General features: G+C 35.3%; 1 protein-coding gene across 9 annotated transcripts in view; it reads left to right on the top strand.

Moving 5' to 3' along the window:
• PCDH9 (protocadherin 9) overlaps positions 1 to 18,464 on the top strand; it is a 665,543-nt gene that overhangs the window by 170,175 nt on the left and 476,904 nt on the right. Inside the window, exons 4-5 of one of the 9 annotated variants that reach the window (XM_077173640.1) lie at positions 3,683 to 3,720; positions 7,605 to 9,071. The exons of 7 other annotated variants lie outside the window; for them this stretch is intronic. In XM_077173640.1, coding sequence (XP_077029755.1) covers positions 3,683 to 3,709 — 27 coding nt within the window. In that variant the 3' untranslated portion in view covers positions 3,710 to 3,720; positions 7,605 to 9,071. Of the gene's footprint in view, positions 1 to 3,682; positions 3,721 to 7,604; positions 9,072 to 18,464 lie in introns of those variants that run through there. One more of the 9 variants, XM_054654532.2, reaches the window with a different exon arrangement.

The raw sequence follows: 18,464 nt of genomic DNA on the forward strand, positions 1-18,464 counted from the left end.
TTTGGTTGGCATGAACAATTTAGTAGAACATACTACTTCTAATTTGGCCATAGTAATTAAGGAGAATGGAAGATAAGGTTGACAAGATCGATAACATCTTTTTATTTTCTCTGTCAAAACTTGTCTACTACTGATTAAAATTATTTCTCAGCCCCGTTTGTCCTATACAAATCTTCAATTTGGCCAAATGCCAGCTCTCAGGTCTTCAGCCATTGTCTCATTTACAGCAGACAGCTTATCCTTTTGCTTTTGACTTACTATGTAGGAATTGCAGCCTGTGTTAGCACTTGGGAATTGCAGAACTTAATAACTAATCAGAATTATATAATTTTACACAAATAGCTACAATTCCAACAGATTAATTCACTTGGAATGTTTATGACTACATGATTCTGAGTCTCAGTTCTTTTAGAGCTTGAGTAGAGGACAGAATATCTATACCCCAAATATACCTTCCCTCCAAATGTTGAAAAAAATCAGACTGTAACATGCTTAGGACTCTCTATTCCTTCATCCCGTGTTAGAACTTTGCAGAATGAGAATAATTTAGGAGTGAAAGATTCTTTAAGATCATTGAGTCCAACTGTTAACCCAGCACTGCCAAGTCCATCACTGAGCCATGTCTGTAAGGGCCACAACTGCATGTCTTAAATACCTCCAGGAATGGTGACTCAACAACTTTCCTGGGCAGCCCATTTAAATGCTTGACAACCTTTTCTCTGAGATATTTTCCTGGTATCCTCCCCCAGCACAATTTGAGGCCATTTTCTCTTATCCTATTGCATTTTACCTGGGAGAAGAGAACAGCCCCTACTCGGCTACAGCATCTTCTCAGGTACTTGTAGAGAGTACAAGTTCACCCCTGAACCTCCTTTTTAATAGTCTAAACAACCTTGGTACCCTCAGCTGCTCCCTGTAAGATTTGGGCTTCAGACTCTGCAGCAGATTAATTGCCCTTCTCTGGACACCCTCCAGCACCTCAATGTCCTTGTGGTGAGAGGCCCAAAACCAAACACAAGATTTGAGGTGTGGCCTCACCAGTGCCAAGTACTGGAGGAAAATCACTGCCCTGGTCCTGCTGGTCGCACTGTTGCTGATACAGGCCAGGGTGCCATTGGCCCTCTTGGCCACCTGGGCACAACCAGCTCCTCAGGTCCTTTTTTGTTGGGCAGATTTCCAGCCATCCACCCACAAAACAGTAGGGCTGAATGAGATTATTGTGAACCAAGTGCAGAACCCATCACTTTGCCATATTTAACCTCATGCAACTCACCTAAACCCATGGATCCAACCTTTCTACATCCCTCTGCTGAGTCTTCCTACCCTCCAACAGGAAACAGTCCCACCAACTTAGTATTGTCTGCAAACGTACTAAAAATGTGACAATAGTGTCCACTTTCATCTATCTCTGGATAAATAATTTTCTGCTTTGTACTTTGAGATCTTTTGGAAGAAATGAATGAGCTGGAAAAAAAAATGTTCTTATGTCTGAACACTGACAGTTTGGGAGATTAGAAGGGAAATGAAGAAGAATAGTTCAAGTGAGAACTCCAGTTACCATGAACTAAAAATCCACTGAATTTCGTGAACTAAGGAAAAGAGTGATCCCACAGGGGTTTATAAAAGTCTTATTGGCTCAGAAATTGCTTTGCATTTTCGTAATTCCTTTTACTAGCAATTTTAATCTCAGGGGAAACAAAAACCCAAGATATTTTATGTAGTAATTGTCCACTGCATAGCATAAGATGACCACTCTGTAATACCCCTTATAATATTAGAACGTCCCCTTATAAACCTAAAACTTCCAAACTGACCATCCTAGATAAATGCAAAAGGGTTTAGAATTTTAAATTTAAAATAATTAAAAAAATTGAAAGGTATACATGCATAAACTACTGGCTAAGAACAAAAATCAACAATTTCAGGCCTCATCCTACAAACACCTTACTTAAGTAATTGCTTGCTTATATTTAAGTAGTGAATATCATTGGATTAATTATATGGATGACGGTTGCACATCTGGACCCTTGTTCTCATTGGAATCCTGAATAGAGGCTGATTTTGATACACGAGTGGTTTTGTGGAAGCCATTACAAATCTGATATTACCTATATTTTAATACTGGAAAATTTTAATGTGGACAAAGGGAATAGTAACAGCTTCTGTTCTGTGCAGCAATGCCCAGAGGTAAATTTATGCTAGGACAATAGAAGCAGAGAATGTGTTATTATCTTTGCTAATGCTAGGACTCTGTGGTTTATTTTAGGATTTATTTTTTAAAGGCATAGGTGCATAAACCATACCATATACAAATGTTAAGTGAAAGTTACATTTATAACTATAGTTAGGTATTAGTTATGTTTAGACTTAATATTAAGTATGTTTAAGCTTTTCTGATTGCTTAACTATTTTCATGGAAATGTGGCTTGTATTCTCATGAAAACTACAGAATAAAAAAAGCTGTACTTTGCCGTTGGTGTCTTCCAACCACAGCATTCCTGATTGAAATGTTTAAGAAAAAAAGGAGCTTTTCAGCCTTAGGGAAACCAATTCAAAACCATTAAGCATAGCTCAATCTCTGCACTGAACAGAAAAAAAATCACTTTTGGATTGAGGATAAAGTGTCGTGTATGCCAAATCCCAAATAAACACCAAATAAGGTGTTGAGAAAGCTACATGCAAGCCTGTGAGCTCTGCATAGGACTGAATATGATTTTCTTTGTTAAATAGATAAAGACGTAATAGATTGGAGAGCATAAAACTCCATAGGCCTTTATTTTAAGAAGGTCTCTTAGTTTCACCTTTACTCCTGAAACCTGACTTGCAATTGGGTAAGTGAAAGTCCAGGTTTAGAAGGTTCACTTTTTAGAAGAGCTGAATGGGTCTTATAACATTCTGCACATTAATTTTTGTCTTTTAAAATAGGCACAAATTCTCTTTTCTGTTTTTAAAAGACATTTACCATAATGGAAGCTGATGGAATGGTATTCACTGGTACTTCTTCCAAAGCTCATTATCAAGTATACAGTGTCAGAAAACAAAAACAAGTGCCCTACAGTGACACAAAACAAAACAAAATGCCCCTTTAACTAAAATGCTGAAATCTATCCCATCCATATTTCATACCATGAACATTTCTGTCTAATCTAATTGACTTAAATTTTCAAGATAAAATTGTTTAAATGGTAAAAGATGTGTATTTGTCTATATCAGACACAATTCATAACAAAAAAACACAGACCTAATATGAGATATAGGGGAAAAAAGGTATAATATGTTGTTTAGCTTCACTATGCAAAACAGGAAGATAGCATGCATTGTGTAACATGATTGAGGTAATATGGGAAACCTAGTTTTGCATAACCATAATGAGACATTTTATCTTTTGTTTTAATAGATAGGTGACATTTATTTTTCTTTGCTAAGAAGGGGAAAGCATATTTGTTAGAATGGTTTTCAGTAAATGTATTAGTTGTTCATATGAAAATGTTTCTTGACTTCAGGGCATGCTTTTTAAGTGGTGACAATATTCAGAACAGAGGACTTCAAAAGGAAGACTGGCAGACTTGAAAAGGGAGCATAAACATCTAGGTGAAAACTTTTTGTAACTTTTTGTTGCAAAATAATGATCATTTAGGTAAAACTGCTCTTTCTGATCAGGTGGTCTCCTACTTCTTTTCAGAATATGAATTTTCAAGAAGGAAGATAATTTAAAACTAGGTGAGTTTTAGTAAAATAAAATTGGCAAAATATGGCTGAAAACACAGTATTTGTGCATAATTTGGGTATTTCTTTTATTTAGGTAGTACTTAAAAAATACAATGCACTATTTTGCTTGTAGGTGCCTTTCAAATTAAAGGCATTTCCTTGTTTCATGGTGAAGGAATTGTAATCAATGAGAATTAAGTATTAAAAATTTAAAAGGTGAAGAACTATAAACATACTAATTATTCGGAGTTGGTGTTTGTAAATTTTCAAAGATTGGAAAAAAACTCTCCTATTCCTGTAGACTAGAAAGTATTCATTCTTTTTATTATCCCACATAATATAGGATCCATTTCTTCTAGACTTTTAAAATTAAATTCCTTTCTGTTGCTATCCAGCTCCTCCTCTTTTGCTATTGAATGTTGTACTACAATAGCATATTTATGCCTGAGTGTCTTTGTTACATGTCCTGTGGATTGAACTCAGCCTAAAACCAGTCTTGCAAACTAACTTAAACTCCCAGGCATATCTAAACCATATGGTGAGTGCAATGTGGATGTCCCAAAGACAACACAAATAGGTAATCTGCATGGTGATTTTAGCATTGTGTGTGATATACCAGCTCAATTTGTGAGAGGTAGAACATTACCCATTTTTTGCTACTTTAGCATTTTTATCCTAAAATAGAAAAAAGAGAAAATAATGATGGACTATGTTTTGTTAGTGAAGCATGCATATGAAAGTTCAGGAAAATAGTGAGTGCCAAAGCAGTGTACTAATATATACAGTCCCAATTCATAGAATCACACAGCAGCCCAGGTTGGAAGGGACCTTCAAAGGTCTAGCCTTTTGTGGGAGGGAGAACTTTGATGAGATTATCTGGCAACCTGCCACATTGAATCTTGAAAACCTTCTGTGATGGAACTTGTTGGGGAAGAGAAGGAGACAAAACATACCACATGTCTCTGTGTGGTAGCTAGTCGTATCTTAGCTCAGTTGGGGCTGCCTTTCTTCTTTCAGGTGTTATCCCTTGGTATCTTCACAGTCTCCCTATGGTGTCCAGTTTGTAAGCACCGTCTGAATTCAACTTCTTTTCAAGGCATGTACAGCCCCCCAGCTGGCCCTATGAGCACAGCTGCTCTCTGTGCCCCCACCCCCAATATCTTCACTTACTTTGTAGTTCCTCCCAAAACCTCACAGAATTTAGCAGGTATTTTGCTGGCTACATAGGTAGGTACTTAAAGGTTTTCTTCCTGCCTCAATCCCTTCCAGCTTTGAGAATGTCATGAAATTTATAACAGAGGGAGGAATACCTGTTTAAGAAAGTTGTTCAAAATCTGTGATCCTGCTTCTATCAAGTATTTCTCACACCCTGTTTTTGGTTCAGTTTTCACTTAACAGATCTGATCTGAGAAGTTCTTTTATGCTTATGCCTGCCATTGTTTACCTGCACTGAAAGCCTTCACATAGAAAAAACTAGGTAAAGAAAAAGCTAATGAATTAGAAAAGAAATAGTATAATAACAAAAATGGGAACAAGAATACTTTATCTCTCTGAGCAGCCAGGCAGGCAGAAAGGAGAAAAATGTGGTAAGTAAGCTGTGGAGAATAGGAAGTTTAAAAACTAAAGTGCCTCTATTTTAGAGACACTGCATATGTTTTCCAGCTGCAGGATGGGAAGCAAGATGTCAGTAGCATGGCTGGAGGGTAAGATAGGGCTGGAAGACAATTGGGGCACACAGAATTAATTGTATAGCTGTCACAGCAAAAATGTATTTAGTTCTGCATCTAGAAGTTTCACAGTTGCTCCAAACAAATGCACAATGCTATATAACTTCCAACAATGGTTATACTAATTGACAATGGGTGAGAAATCTAGCTGGCTAACTGGAATGGAATGGAATACAATAGAGCACAAGACAATTATTCTGCAAAAGGGAAGGCCAAAGTCCTAATACTAAGATTTTATAGGAGATACTAAGATAGTGGGGTAGGACTGGGATAATAGTAATTAGAACAGAATAGTTATTCATTATTACACAGCCTCCCACCAAGGCTGCCCAGATGTCTCAGGAGAAAATGCCAACATACGAAGCAAAGAAAAGAACAAAATAATCAGACAGCCAGAGATGGGAATATCCACTTAGAGGGAACTTTTCTCCAAATTCTTTTTTAAATTATTTTCTTTTAAATCATGAAATATGGCACATAACCTCTCTTTCAAAACCTTTTAACAGTTAGTTAGCATAAAATTCCCAAGAATATCAAGAGTTGTATCTGCCAAGTCCTTCTTTGAGTCTTGGTAAGGTCTTGACATCAGTGACATCCTGTGGCATTGAATTCCATAATCTAATTATGTGCTGCATTAAAAAGTATGTTCTTTTATCAGATTTGGAGCTGCTGCTTTTCACTTTCACTTAGTGTCCTTTTGTTCTTGAATTAAGAGACCCAGGACTACAGAAGCTCCTGATCTATTTTCTCTTTGCCACTTACCATTTTTATACTTTCATCATATGCCTCCTTATTCATCTTTTATTTTTTTTTTCTTAAGGTTAACAATTCCAGTTTTTTCAGTCTTTTCATATGAAGTCTTGTCTATATGCCTAATTATCACAATCAGTCTTTTCTGAATACCTTCTAATTCAGTAATATCTTTTTGTGATGGGGTGACCAGTACTTCACACTATTCCAGAGAAGGGAAAATTATTGATTCATATAATGACATATTTTCTTTCTTTCTTATTCTTCACCTCATTTTCTTCTGTAGCTGAAAATTTTATGTGCTTTTTTGACTGCAGCTGCTCATCAAGCAGGGCTCTTCATTGAGCTGTCTGCATGAGACCCAGGTGTTTTTCCTAAGATAGTGCTAGTAAGTGAGATCTCTGATAAAACAAATAATCTGTTACACATTTAGATTGCTTTGCTTTGTTTTTGGTTTTTGGGGTTTTTTTGTTTGTTTGTTTGGTGGTTTGTTGTCTTTTTTGGTGGGCTTTTTTGTTTGTTTTTTCAACAGGCCTTATTTAACATTTAAATAAATTATTGTCACATCTTTTAAGATGGCCACCCATCTCCCTGAGTCAATTTTCTCTCAGATTTCCTGTCTTATTTAGACTTGGTTAACATGATTTCCTTGTTATTTGTAAATTTTGCCAAATTTCTGTTCACTTTTTTTTGACATTACTTAATACATTTTGAACACTTGGTCCTTGTATGGTGCCTTGAAGCACCCTGCCATTGAGGTTTTGCTATAGTGAATATTGACAGTATTTATGTTTTGTTTTTTTAATCTTTGAGAAAAGTTTTGCTTCATTTTGCATCCTATCCCAAAATTACTTAGTCTCTGACTTGAGATGGAGACTGAATCTCTTGAGAGGAACATTGTTCTCACCACATTTATTCAATTACACTAACAAGGTTAAGGGCCAAGTTGCCTTCATAATTAAAACTAAATATTTGAGACACAACTATCCTGTTTGCAACCACAAGTATAGAAATTAAGGACAGAAAATGGAAAAGTAATTAATTCATCATGTTGGGCAGACACGTTCAAAATCAAGATGGGAGCAAGCTTTTAACACAGCAGTTCTTAGAATTGTCTTGGTGATAATCCTAAAAACCAGGAATTTAATCAGTCCAAATAGGCAGGAATATATGAGTCTACTTCTTACACCTCAGACTTTGTGTGAAAATAAGGAAAAAGCAAACTAGTGGTATGGTCTAGACAGCTGTTAATTTTCAAGGCTTTATTTCACAATCTGATATGAACCAAGATATTTTAAGATTTGAAATATTTAAAGTTCTTGTTGGAAAGGGGAAGGGCAAACTTATTTTGAGGCTTTATACGTCCTGACCTCCCCTAGGCCTGCTTATTTCCTGGTATCTCTCTCTCTTTCTCTCAAGTGTTCTCCATCCTCTCCCTGAGAGAGTCTATGTGTGCTTCACCAACCCTGACTGCCTACAGTATGCAACAGACCTCACCACCTTTCTTCACCAAGAAGATTGCTTGCACAGAGAAGGCTCCTGAGACTGCTTGGGACACCTTGCACAGATGCATGCCACTGCCTTGAACTCAGAATGGACACTAAAAGAGATCCTGAACATATTGGTGGGAAATATGATCAGACACCTGCAACTCAGACCCTACCTGTTTGGTAAAGGAACTATAAGGAAAGCTAGCACTTCTTGTGATATTCCCATAGTTTTATCTGACATAAATCCTGTATTTTCCATACTGAAGTCCACCCAACCCTAATCCAGACTATTTTGGGTGGAGCAGAGGTTGATACCAGTTAACAGGTGACAACAGGGATCAAGTATTTAATTTGTGAACAAGCCTATGAAAATGCTAGTAACTCCTCAATAACTAGTGCTGGTGCCTGATAGGCTGAGAGGACAGAACATAAAATATAATCTATGTCTATCTATGGACCAATTATACATACATATCTATATATATATATATGCACACATATATATCTCTGTGTATAAGAGTATTTATACTACATATATTCTTTTTCCTTTAGCAAGCTGCTTTGATACAGTAAAATATAGGATGCAGAAATATAGGAGAATAACAGTAAAATTTGCCACCGTGACCTTTTTGTTAATTCATAGCAACACAAAAATTATCATTAAAATATAGCACAATCGAAAATTTAGTTTCTCATTTGAAGGAAGAATAGGAAGAAAACTCAGTGCTCTCACTAAATTGTTGAAGCTCTAAAATACCACAGGGCTTGTGCAAAATAAGACAGTGACAGAGATGGACCACAAAATGTATAGTCACACCTATTAGTGAACATATTGTTATATTAATGGCACTTCTGCATCAAATATAAGAATAGAAATTCAGTTATTTTAGAGGGAAAAAATTATAGCAAAAATATGAGTTCACTGCAACAATTCAAAGCTGAATGCTTTTCACAATAGATTTGCAAAATAAGCAGCCACCTAATAAAAAGTTATGTCAGTTTTTACAGTTTGCCCACCAAACCTAAGAAAATAGCATTAAATGATTGGCGGCAGAGTTTTGTGGAAACAATGCACATGGAAAACAGTGACAATACTGTGCCTCGTGCTGGCTTCATACTGAAAATATCTGTGCTTTGCAGTTGCTGTGGAGTAATATATCTCTTGAAATGTGTGTACATTTAAGTAGTATTAAGAGATAAATATATGCCTTTTCAATGGTGCTTTTTCATTTGGGAGAATGTCACAGAATACTTTTCAGCACCTCTAGGAAGCTGTTACTCACTATGCAAAGCCTGTATCCCACTATATTTCGTGTAAACCCATAATGATAAAATATATCAACAAATAACTATTTAAATGCTGTCTGAAATAAACCTGTATCACTGTAACAATTCAGGGAAGAATCTGTACTTCTTTCTTTTCGGGATTTTTTTTCTTTTTTCTCTAGAACCTATATAAGAATTGGTTTGAATATATTTAGATTTTCCCATTTTCAGACAAGCTTCTTGTTTCTCTACTTTCCTTAAAAGGCTGTGCATCTTCCTACGTTCCCCAGTGTAGCAGGATATCAGAACCCATAAGGGACACTGCATTTTCCAAATAGAATGTTTTAATACTTTCCATCCTTCCATGTTGCCAGTCCCAAGTAATGACTTCTTTCTGGGGAGTGGTATCAATAGTTATTACTTTAATGTACAAGATAGTAAGTGAAATATCACAATGGGAATAAACTGTCAAGGATGATATTGGCTAAAATACCTGCTTATTTGAAAGGTCCAGTTTCATCATGAAATCTGTGACAAGAAAAACATCAAGTTTGAATCACAGGAGTTTATGTAACTACTGGTAGAAGGATTGGGTGGTGTGTTTTTGGTACCTCTACATTTCAATTTCATATAAAACAAAATGCAATTATGATATTTTTTCCTTTGGGCTAAGTAAACTAATAGAAATATGAGTCACAAAAGGTAATCTTTCTGAATTTAGGGTTGTTTTTCTTTTTTTTTCTTTTTTTTTACCTGAAGTTTACAGCCATAGAAGTATATCTGTATGATACTCAGCTGTCCTATGCTTGATCAAGAACTTGATTAAGGGACAATTTGGTGCTGTCTTTACTGGGGATTTTCCACATATACACAATCACAGAGACATAAATATATGCAATTTTTCTATTTAGATCTTACAATATCACTTAAAGTTAAAAATCATAACAGCAAAAACCAATAGGAATTCTGTTTTTATTAAAGTGGAGCTCAGATTTCATCCAAGTATGACAAAAATACTGTTGAAAAGCTTTTTTTTATGAACACTCTCAAATTACTTGGTATTTTGCTTTTTTATCTTGTTTTGTTTCAGTTTTTTTTTTTTGTTTGTTTTCTCTATGACAGCACTCTATTTTTCAAAGACATTGAATTTTTCCTGACACTTATAATTAAACTTTTTTATGTAAGACAAACCATGATCCTTAAACCATCCAGTCAAATCTCTCCAAGCAGAAATATATATGATTCCCAGAAGAAAACAGCTGAAAACATTAAAGCTAGATGGACAGATACATTAATTATTACATTAACTTCAAATATTTTTTTCCATACCAATGTGACTTGGAGAAATGGAGAATCTATCAAATTAAGTATTTGACAGGTAACATATAAGGTATCATGTCATTTATCTGTTAGACAAGAAAATGCTCTTCTAGCTGAATCTTAATAAAAGAAACTTCTGTCTTCATACTAAGAAAGATTTCACAAAATACTTGGATCGTGCCTATGCACAAGATGTCTACATTATATCCTTCCATATTAAGTATTCTTTTAAGAATATTAGTGTATCATTAACAACCTGTAAACATCAGCAGGTATGTGAATGCTGTCCATTCATAGAACTTGACTTTTGAAAACATAACTCTCAGAGTGCATCCTTTGAATTTTCCCAACTGGTATGGAACCCAAGGCTGAATCAGTGGAAATACTTAATCTTTTCCTTCCTATCAAAATTAAATACAGTATTGCAAACTTTTGTGTTGTATTCTCAAGCTCTTACTGACCATTTATTGTAAAACCATACCAAAAAAGAAATAAAATTCAAAATGTTCTCTAGCCTGAAGATTTCATAGTTGTATTTATCTCCATAGTTCCGTAAAAGCCCTATTCTACTGAATGAATAATATTTTTATTTTAAAGGCAAGTCTTTAGTAGGAAACTTAATACAAGTTACCTACCTTGTCACTTAAAATAAATGGTAGCTGTGATAGCTTTACTCATTGACTTGTTTTTAGTTGTTCATCTGGTTTTTGTTAAATTTCAGATTTTATTGATTTTGAACAGTGAAATCAGATTGGCCTTTAACTTGTAGGTTCCAATTCATATTCCATTAATCAGGTATAACATAGTTCTCTTCATGCAATAGTAAGTTAGAGCTGCAGGAGGCAGGGGGAGAAGAAAATCCCCAAAGAGAAAAGCAATAAATTTTATACTTTAAAATTTAAAAAATATATCAGTTCAATTAGCTTCTTCAAAACTATGTGTATTTTCAAGGTACTGATTTTTTTTTCCCTAGGCTAGTTTTAGGGAAGCAATTAAAGATTTAAAGTACAGACAGAAGTGTTGATTGTAGTTACATCATAGTTTGCTGTTACACAATACACTTTTTCTCACCATAAGACCAAAAAAACCCAAATCACCACCCCCATCCCCCAAAAGACATAGTACTTATTTTAAAAAAGAGACAACTGGTAAAGAAACTTGTTAATCCTGTGCCTAACTGTAAAAGAATTTTAATGTAGCAGTAGCTAGTTTGCATGCAAACATCTCTGAACTGCCTGGTAAATTTTAGCCCAATGTTTGAAGTTTTTTTCATAACATTTACTGAGAAATATGAGATTTAAAGTAGTGTATGTTATATAAGTTCTTCCCACCTCCCAGGATTTGGTAGATCCAAGTAAGTAGGCCTATCATGAATGTCAGTCAGTATGCCTTAATACAGATTCAGTTTGAAATACTTGTACTGAAAACCTACTTGCACATGTCTTCTGTCATTCCATGTCCTGTGCTTCTCCTTAGATGATCAGTTCATAGCAATTGCTGTGTGGGAAGCAGATCTGATTGGGATGGACAAACAATGTTGTACTGAGTAAAACTTATTTGAATTGAACTTTAGATATATATGAATTAATAGTAATTGTTATACATATAGGGTTTTTTAATTTTAGTGAACCACATATAGAAATGCCTGACTTCTTTCAAAGTAATTCTTTGAACGCCTGTGTCAGCTAAAGATTTTCTTGTACACTTAAAATAGATTTGTGGTCTTTTTGTTATGTTGTTTTTGAGATCATCAATATGTATCCTGCTAATGGAATTCCAAGATAAAATTTAATCTTATATTTAAGACTGTATCATAGTCTTTTCCCTACTCTTGGTACATAACTCACTCACTTTTTTATGCTATGGGCAGTTTGTATTCAACTATACATGGTTTTCATCTTGCCTCTCTAAGTTTTATCAAAATTGCATGCATTCACATTTCAACTGAGACAGAAAAATAATTTCTTCTTTTTCTGTCTCTCACCAGCTTATCTCATTTACCATTCTTTAAATAAATAATTGATAGTTGATTCATATTTTGCTTAAGCCCTTTATTATGGCTTGGTTGAAGGAGAGGCTTTCAGAAGCTAAGTTTGAATACCTGGATTGCAGCTCTCATTATGTTGAATTAGGATGCATAATTTATGGCCATATATTAGTTGTGATATATGGAAACAAATAGTTTAATATTGTTCTGATACAAAAAGAATTTAGTAATTTCTTAGATGATTGAGTTTGTGTGTGAGAGATGATAAACTAAGCAAAATCAACAATATGCCAGGAAATCCTTCAGATATTTACAGTATAAGCTTTTCTGTGTCCCAGGAGATCAAAAGAAAAGTATGTGGGTGGTGCACTTACCTACTTCTCATCTTGAGGCTTACCAAAGTGGTTGTCAGCGGAAGATCTGTATTGAGCCAATCAGGCATCCAGTATTAAGCAAAATGCATGATCTTTGTCCCCTTGGTAACAGTTGTGTTTAGCAGAACGCAAAATGTGTTGCTCTAAATCATTGCTCTAATTGGCACCTTTGTTGACAGTCTCAAAAGAAAGGTCAAGATGTGGTTAGGCGTGGGACTGATGTACTGTCTTACTCACAGCTGCAGCCTCCTTGGCTGAATGCAGCAATTTATTGAGCAGGCATTTGCTTTTTAAATTCTACGGATATTTTAGTAAATTCCATTAGTAGATACTATTTGCATTTAATCTTCTTGATTTTTTTTCTTTTATGCTTTGCTACAGATAGTGTGATTACTGCATTAAATCTAGGTGAGAAAAAAGGAAAGTGAGATGCCAAGCTAGTGCAAAAATACCTGTAAACCAGTCACTTAATAAATTTGCTTACTGTTGACAGGAACTGCTTTATGCAGTGGAATATTAACACCACCTAGGCCAAGTTACTTTGGGTGTTTGAAAAAAGTACATATTAGAATACCTGAGTTTAAAAATGTCTATTCCATATATAGTCATATTTTATGAGATGTAGGCACTCAAAGAGGGTGATTCAGAGTCCTAAATTAGTTGACTAAAGTTAGACAGTGTGAATACCTCCTACAGTAACAATATGTTGAAGAAGGACAGAAAGCAGGCAAGTGAAGACAGAAATGGAGTGATAAGGACAATAAATGAAGTAAGTCTGTAGTGAACTCTAGAAACTATTTGAAATCATTAGGAATTCTTTGACAAAAGGAAGATCAGTTTTCTTTAGAGCACAAGCTCCAAACCAAGAAGCATCTTCATGGGTAACTGAAACAATAGTGTAGGTATGACACTTTCAGCTGTGACTACCTCAGCATCCATTTGTTGTATCTACATTGCAATTGTTTCTGCAGTCCCCAGTCAGTGCTGGAGGATTAAACTACATATATAAATAATTCCTTCTTCAAAGAGCTTACAAAAAAAATAGGATTCATAGGTGAAGAATAAGAAGGGAAAGGGGAGATGAAAGAAATGGAATTACCTGCTCAAAGTAACGAAGGATAATAATTCTGTCTTACTATAACATGGACTGCAATCTATAATCCCTTACAATTTCCATGTGTGAAAGGATTTATAGTACACAGCTTTTAGAAATTACTTTTTTTAAAAAAAATTGCCTTTACTAAAAGAGAATACTCATGAGTAATGGTACCACGGTAAACAGTCTCATTTACATTTATGAGGGTTGGGTAGAGCTCTTGAAAACATAGTCCTTTCACAGTATTTATGGGGTTTATTGTGTTTTATTGTATTCCCTATTTTATTAAAATAATTCCTTAGGCTGTAGCTACCTTTTTAAAGAGAAATCAAGAATTCTGCATTCATCTGTCTGTAAATTTATTAGCTCATTAGTCACTGTACAAGAGGATGACAAATCTCAATTTTTCATCCTCAGAATCAAAGTTTCCTAAAGAACAACATCCTACGTATCCCAGACTTTCTTTTTTTTTAATTGGTGTTTAACATCTGATTAGAAGACTTTTTGGCATTTAATGGGATTGCTACAAAAGTTTCATGTCATGTATGGACATATATATGCACACACATACTAATGCTTTGCACCTATCCTTTTACCTTTGCACCTATCCTTATCATCCATTACCCTGTTTTGTGTAGGATAAAAACATTTGGCATGTAATCATCTGTCAAGATCTAGGTACCTCTGAGAAATTTTCCATTAGAAACTGTCATTATTTGGCATGTTAAAGTAAGTGCACAATAAAAAAATAAGTATCATTGTTTGTGAAGAAATGGGAAGCAAATTCTTCTGTTAAAATCAGTAAAGCTGTTATTTCCCTTGCTGTTCTCTTTGATGGACTTGCAGTTTGCTGACTCATTGTAAATTGACTCTGTTGATACAGTTTTGAAAGTTCACATGCTTAGTTTTGGTAAAGCTAATATGTGAGTCATCAGCTGTGGATTCAGGCTTCCCAGTTGTAGTAACAAACTGTACAGATGGTCTGATATCAATCTATTTCCAGTGGCTCTTTTTACAAAAGTACACTATATTGGTCTAGAGCAATATTTCTTGATCATATGTGGATTTCCTAAATTGTATGGTATTTTAGATTTGGGGTTAGATTTGACCTGGCCCATCTGTTGAAGACATTATAAATATGTTACTGTATATCTTATATTGTGGATGCAATTTAGCATCCAATGCCAGTTATTAGAAATCTGTTTGATCCTACTGTATAGAAGGCTTCAGCTGAATCCCTGTTTATTAGCAGAGAAGTGCTAATTTCAGCATGCATTCTTTTATTTGCTAACATTCAAGAGAAGTACTTAGGCATGTTGCCTTCTGCCTGAAAATACTGAAATTAATTTATATGGCCATTTATCCTATTCAACAAGAATATGTCAGTTTTTGATTAGCTACAGAAAATCTCAGTCTGTAATCGATTCCTAATGGCTATAGTTTTCTTTAGATAGGCTCATAAATTTTGTCTCCTAATAGAGAGAAAGTGAACTGTTGCAGTGTCACAAATTTAGCTATGTTAGCTTCATAAGTACTAATTATTGAGGTATTTACAGGTCTAGAAAAAATCCTAAATGTTAAAGAATTAGAAAAAAATATTTACTTCTTATTGTACCTATCACTTTATAGTTCTTCCTTTGTCTAACTTTCCATACTTTCTTGGGTCATTTCAATAGATTGTTCAGATATATTGGATTAAGAATGTATCCTTGGGTAACAAGGATACTGCAATCCTGCAATCTACTGCAATCTACTGCAATCAGACATGACTTTATTTGTTCTTGAGCAAAGAGATAAGCCCTTTCATTTGACCACTGTCAAATTTCTCTTTACTGTGGAGCAGGAGCCAGACACTGAATATATCTCTAGCATAGGACATAACCCTGCAATTATCACGGAGCACATCCCCAACACGATGCAAATTTTGTATTTTGGCAACAGAAAGACACTTCCTATACTCCTCTTGATGGTGTCCTGATAAACCTAGACAGGAAATAGGGCACATGGACCAGGCAGCACATGGAGTCATGTTCTAAGAGTGTTAACTTTTTTCAGCTGGAAAAAAGTTAACTTAAGTTAACTTTGTTAACTTAATTCAGCTGGAACATTCTGAGCTATTTATGATGATCTTGATTTTCTGCTCTCTTACAACATCCACACTAACCACATTTATTTTGCTTGCTTATGTACATATTATTGCTTAAAAATGTTAATACTTTTGTATGTCTGAATTACAAAACAGGGTATATACCTCAAAAATCACTAAAGCAATAGGCTTCACTTAGTAGCTGAAACTGTGTCAAATCTCTCTTTAAATCTGAATCTTTTCTTCTTCCCAACACCAAAGGTGATTTGAAAATTAACAAGAAAATCACTTATGAAACAAAAGTGGTTGTTGTATTATAATGAAAGAAAAAAAAGTGGTTTGCCTGTTACCAGAATAATTAAAAGCTGGTTGTGGTTTAACCCCAGCTGGCAGCTCAGCCCCACACAGTCACTTGATCACTCCCCCACAGTGGGATGGGAGAAGTGAATCAGAAGGGTTAAAGTGAGAAAACTCATAGATTGGGACAAATTCAGTTTCATTTAAAAATTTACAAAAAACATTTACAAAATGAAACATTTTAATCATATTTTAAAAATTTAAACATCTACAAAATTAAAAAAAAAACTAAGGAGATAATTTACCATGTCCTGTGTGTGGGCAGGTGTTTGGCCATCTCCAGGCAAGCAGGGCTCCATCATGTGTCACGTGGGACTTGGAAAAACAAATGCCATCACTCTGAATGTCCCCATTTCCTTCTTCTACCCCCAGCTTTATGTGCTGAGCGTGACATCATGTTGTATGGAAGATGCCTTCTGTCAGTTTGGGGTCAGCTGTCCCAGCTGTCCCACCTCTCAGCTTTTCCTGTACCTCCAGCCTCACTGGTGGGGCGGCAGGAGAAGCAGAGGTCTTGAGGCTGTGCAAGCACTGCTTAGAAATATGTAAGACACGTGGATGTTGTCAACACTGTTTTGGTCAGAAATCCAGAACATAGCACCATACAGTCTACTGTGAAGACAATTAACTCTATCCTAGCCAAAACATATTCAAAATTAAATTCAGGATTTTATTTTAATTATCTCATTTATTTCTTGAACCCAATGTATTCTTCATATAAATACATAGCATGATATTTCCAAAACCAGTTTCTGTTCTTGGATCCAGTAATGTACACTTCAGGACAGACCACTGTCTATGTTATTGTCATGGAATGAAAGAAAAATCATTTTTGTTTCATTTTTTTTTTCTTCACATTTTGAATAAAAAAATTAAATTTCCATATAAATATGTGGTTTCTGTTATAAAATGTGACTGCTTGTCTGAGGCTATAATCTATTTTCTTGGGTCATTTAAAGAAAGATAGGATTAGATATAGCATAGCTCAGCTTTGGTTTTTTTTCATTTTTTACTGGTAGTAAGTTCATCTCACTGCTTGTGTTTCCATGCAACCATATGTTTATGTGAAGTCACGTTTCACTTTTTGATGAATAAAGTCCTTCTAATTTCCTCTCACATCAGTTGTAGGACTCATAAGTGAGGTGCAAGTGTCATGTAGTTAGACCAAGAATATCATATATTTAGAACTTATCAGCATAATTATGTTTTGTTTCATTATTCAGAACTTATCAGCCCAATTGCGTGTTTTGTTTTGTCATTTACTTTCTTTTATAGTGTTTACTTGCTGAGAATTTTCTTCCTGGCTTTCTGGAAGAATGCCAGACTCCAAGGAAGTTTCTCTTCCTCTTCCTTTTTACCTTCTTATTCAAATGCTCTTGTGTATTCAGCAAGAGGATGCCAGCTGCATGAATTCAAAGAGCAGAGAGTGCAGGAGAAGACAATTTTAGCACAACTCACTGCTTTCTGTAGTATTGCTTATTGGAACCTGTTGTTCATGTGCTGACTAACATTGGAACACGTGGCAGTGTGAGATGGACAGCTATTGAACACCAACATTTTAGGATTCTGGGAAAAAAGCATGCCATGCATTTTTCCTTTGTTTGACAATGTGAGGAAGGGCATTTTTCGGGCCACTTTAACAGCCATTTGCAATCACTTTGTTTAGTGTCTGTGCAAATACATAGTGCAGCTCAACTATGCTGTGAAAGCCTTTCAGTGTTAGTGTTGAGCTGTCCTGATTTATGTAAGCCAAATGTTTTCGAAATGGAGCCACTTGCTGAAATCTTGTCTCTGGAGAGATGTGCCAGGACAGGGGCATATTGGTTTTGACTTAAGAACTTGTAACCGTTTTTCCTAGCCAGATTAAATATTACTAATGACAGCAGTTCTACAGGGAAACACAAGAGAACATTCTGTAGATAACTGTACAGGGGGGAGAGAATATATCTTCTCCATGCCTGTTGTTTTCAAAGTCTAGTCTTAGAAAAGTAAAGGACAGGAGGAAAATAAATTATTAATACTGCTCATGAAATTTTAAACGTACAAACATATCTTGAAATATAGTAGCAGGAGGGTGATAAACCCACACCCTTTCCACTTTTTTCCAGTAGTGGACATGTTTGTGCAACAGCACTCAAGCACAGCTTCTTACTGCAGGTGCTTTTACCATTTTGGGAGTTCACTGCCCTTGTTTTGTTAGCCTCAGCAGTTTGAAAGTGTTGGCTCACCCGCAGTGCTTGCAAATATATCACTGTCCATGCTGCCTTTGCTTTTTGTATTTACTGGTGTCTTATGCTTCAGGGTTT

Source organism: Agelaius phoeniceus, chromosome 2 (assembly GCF_051311805.1).
Source record: "Agelaius phoeniceus isolate bAgePho1 chromosome 2, bAgePho1.hap1, whole genome shotgun sequence".
NCBI lineage: Eukaryota > Metazoa > Chordata > Aves > Passeriformes > Icteridae > Agelaius > Agelaius phoeniceus.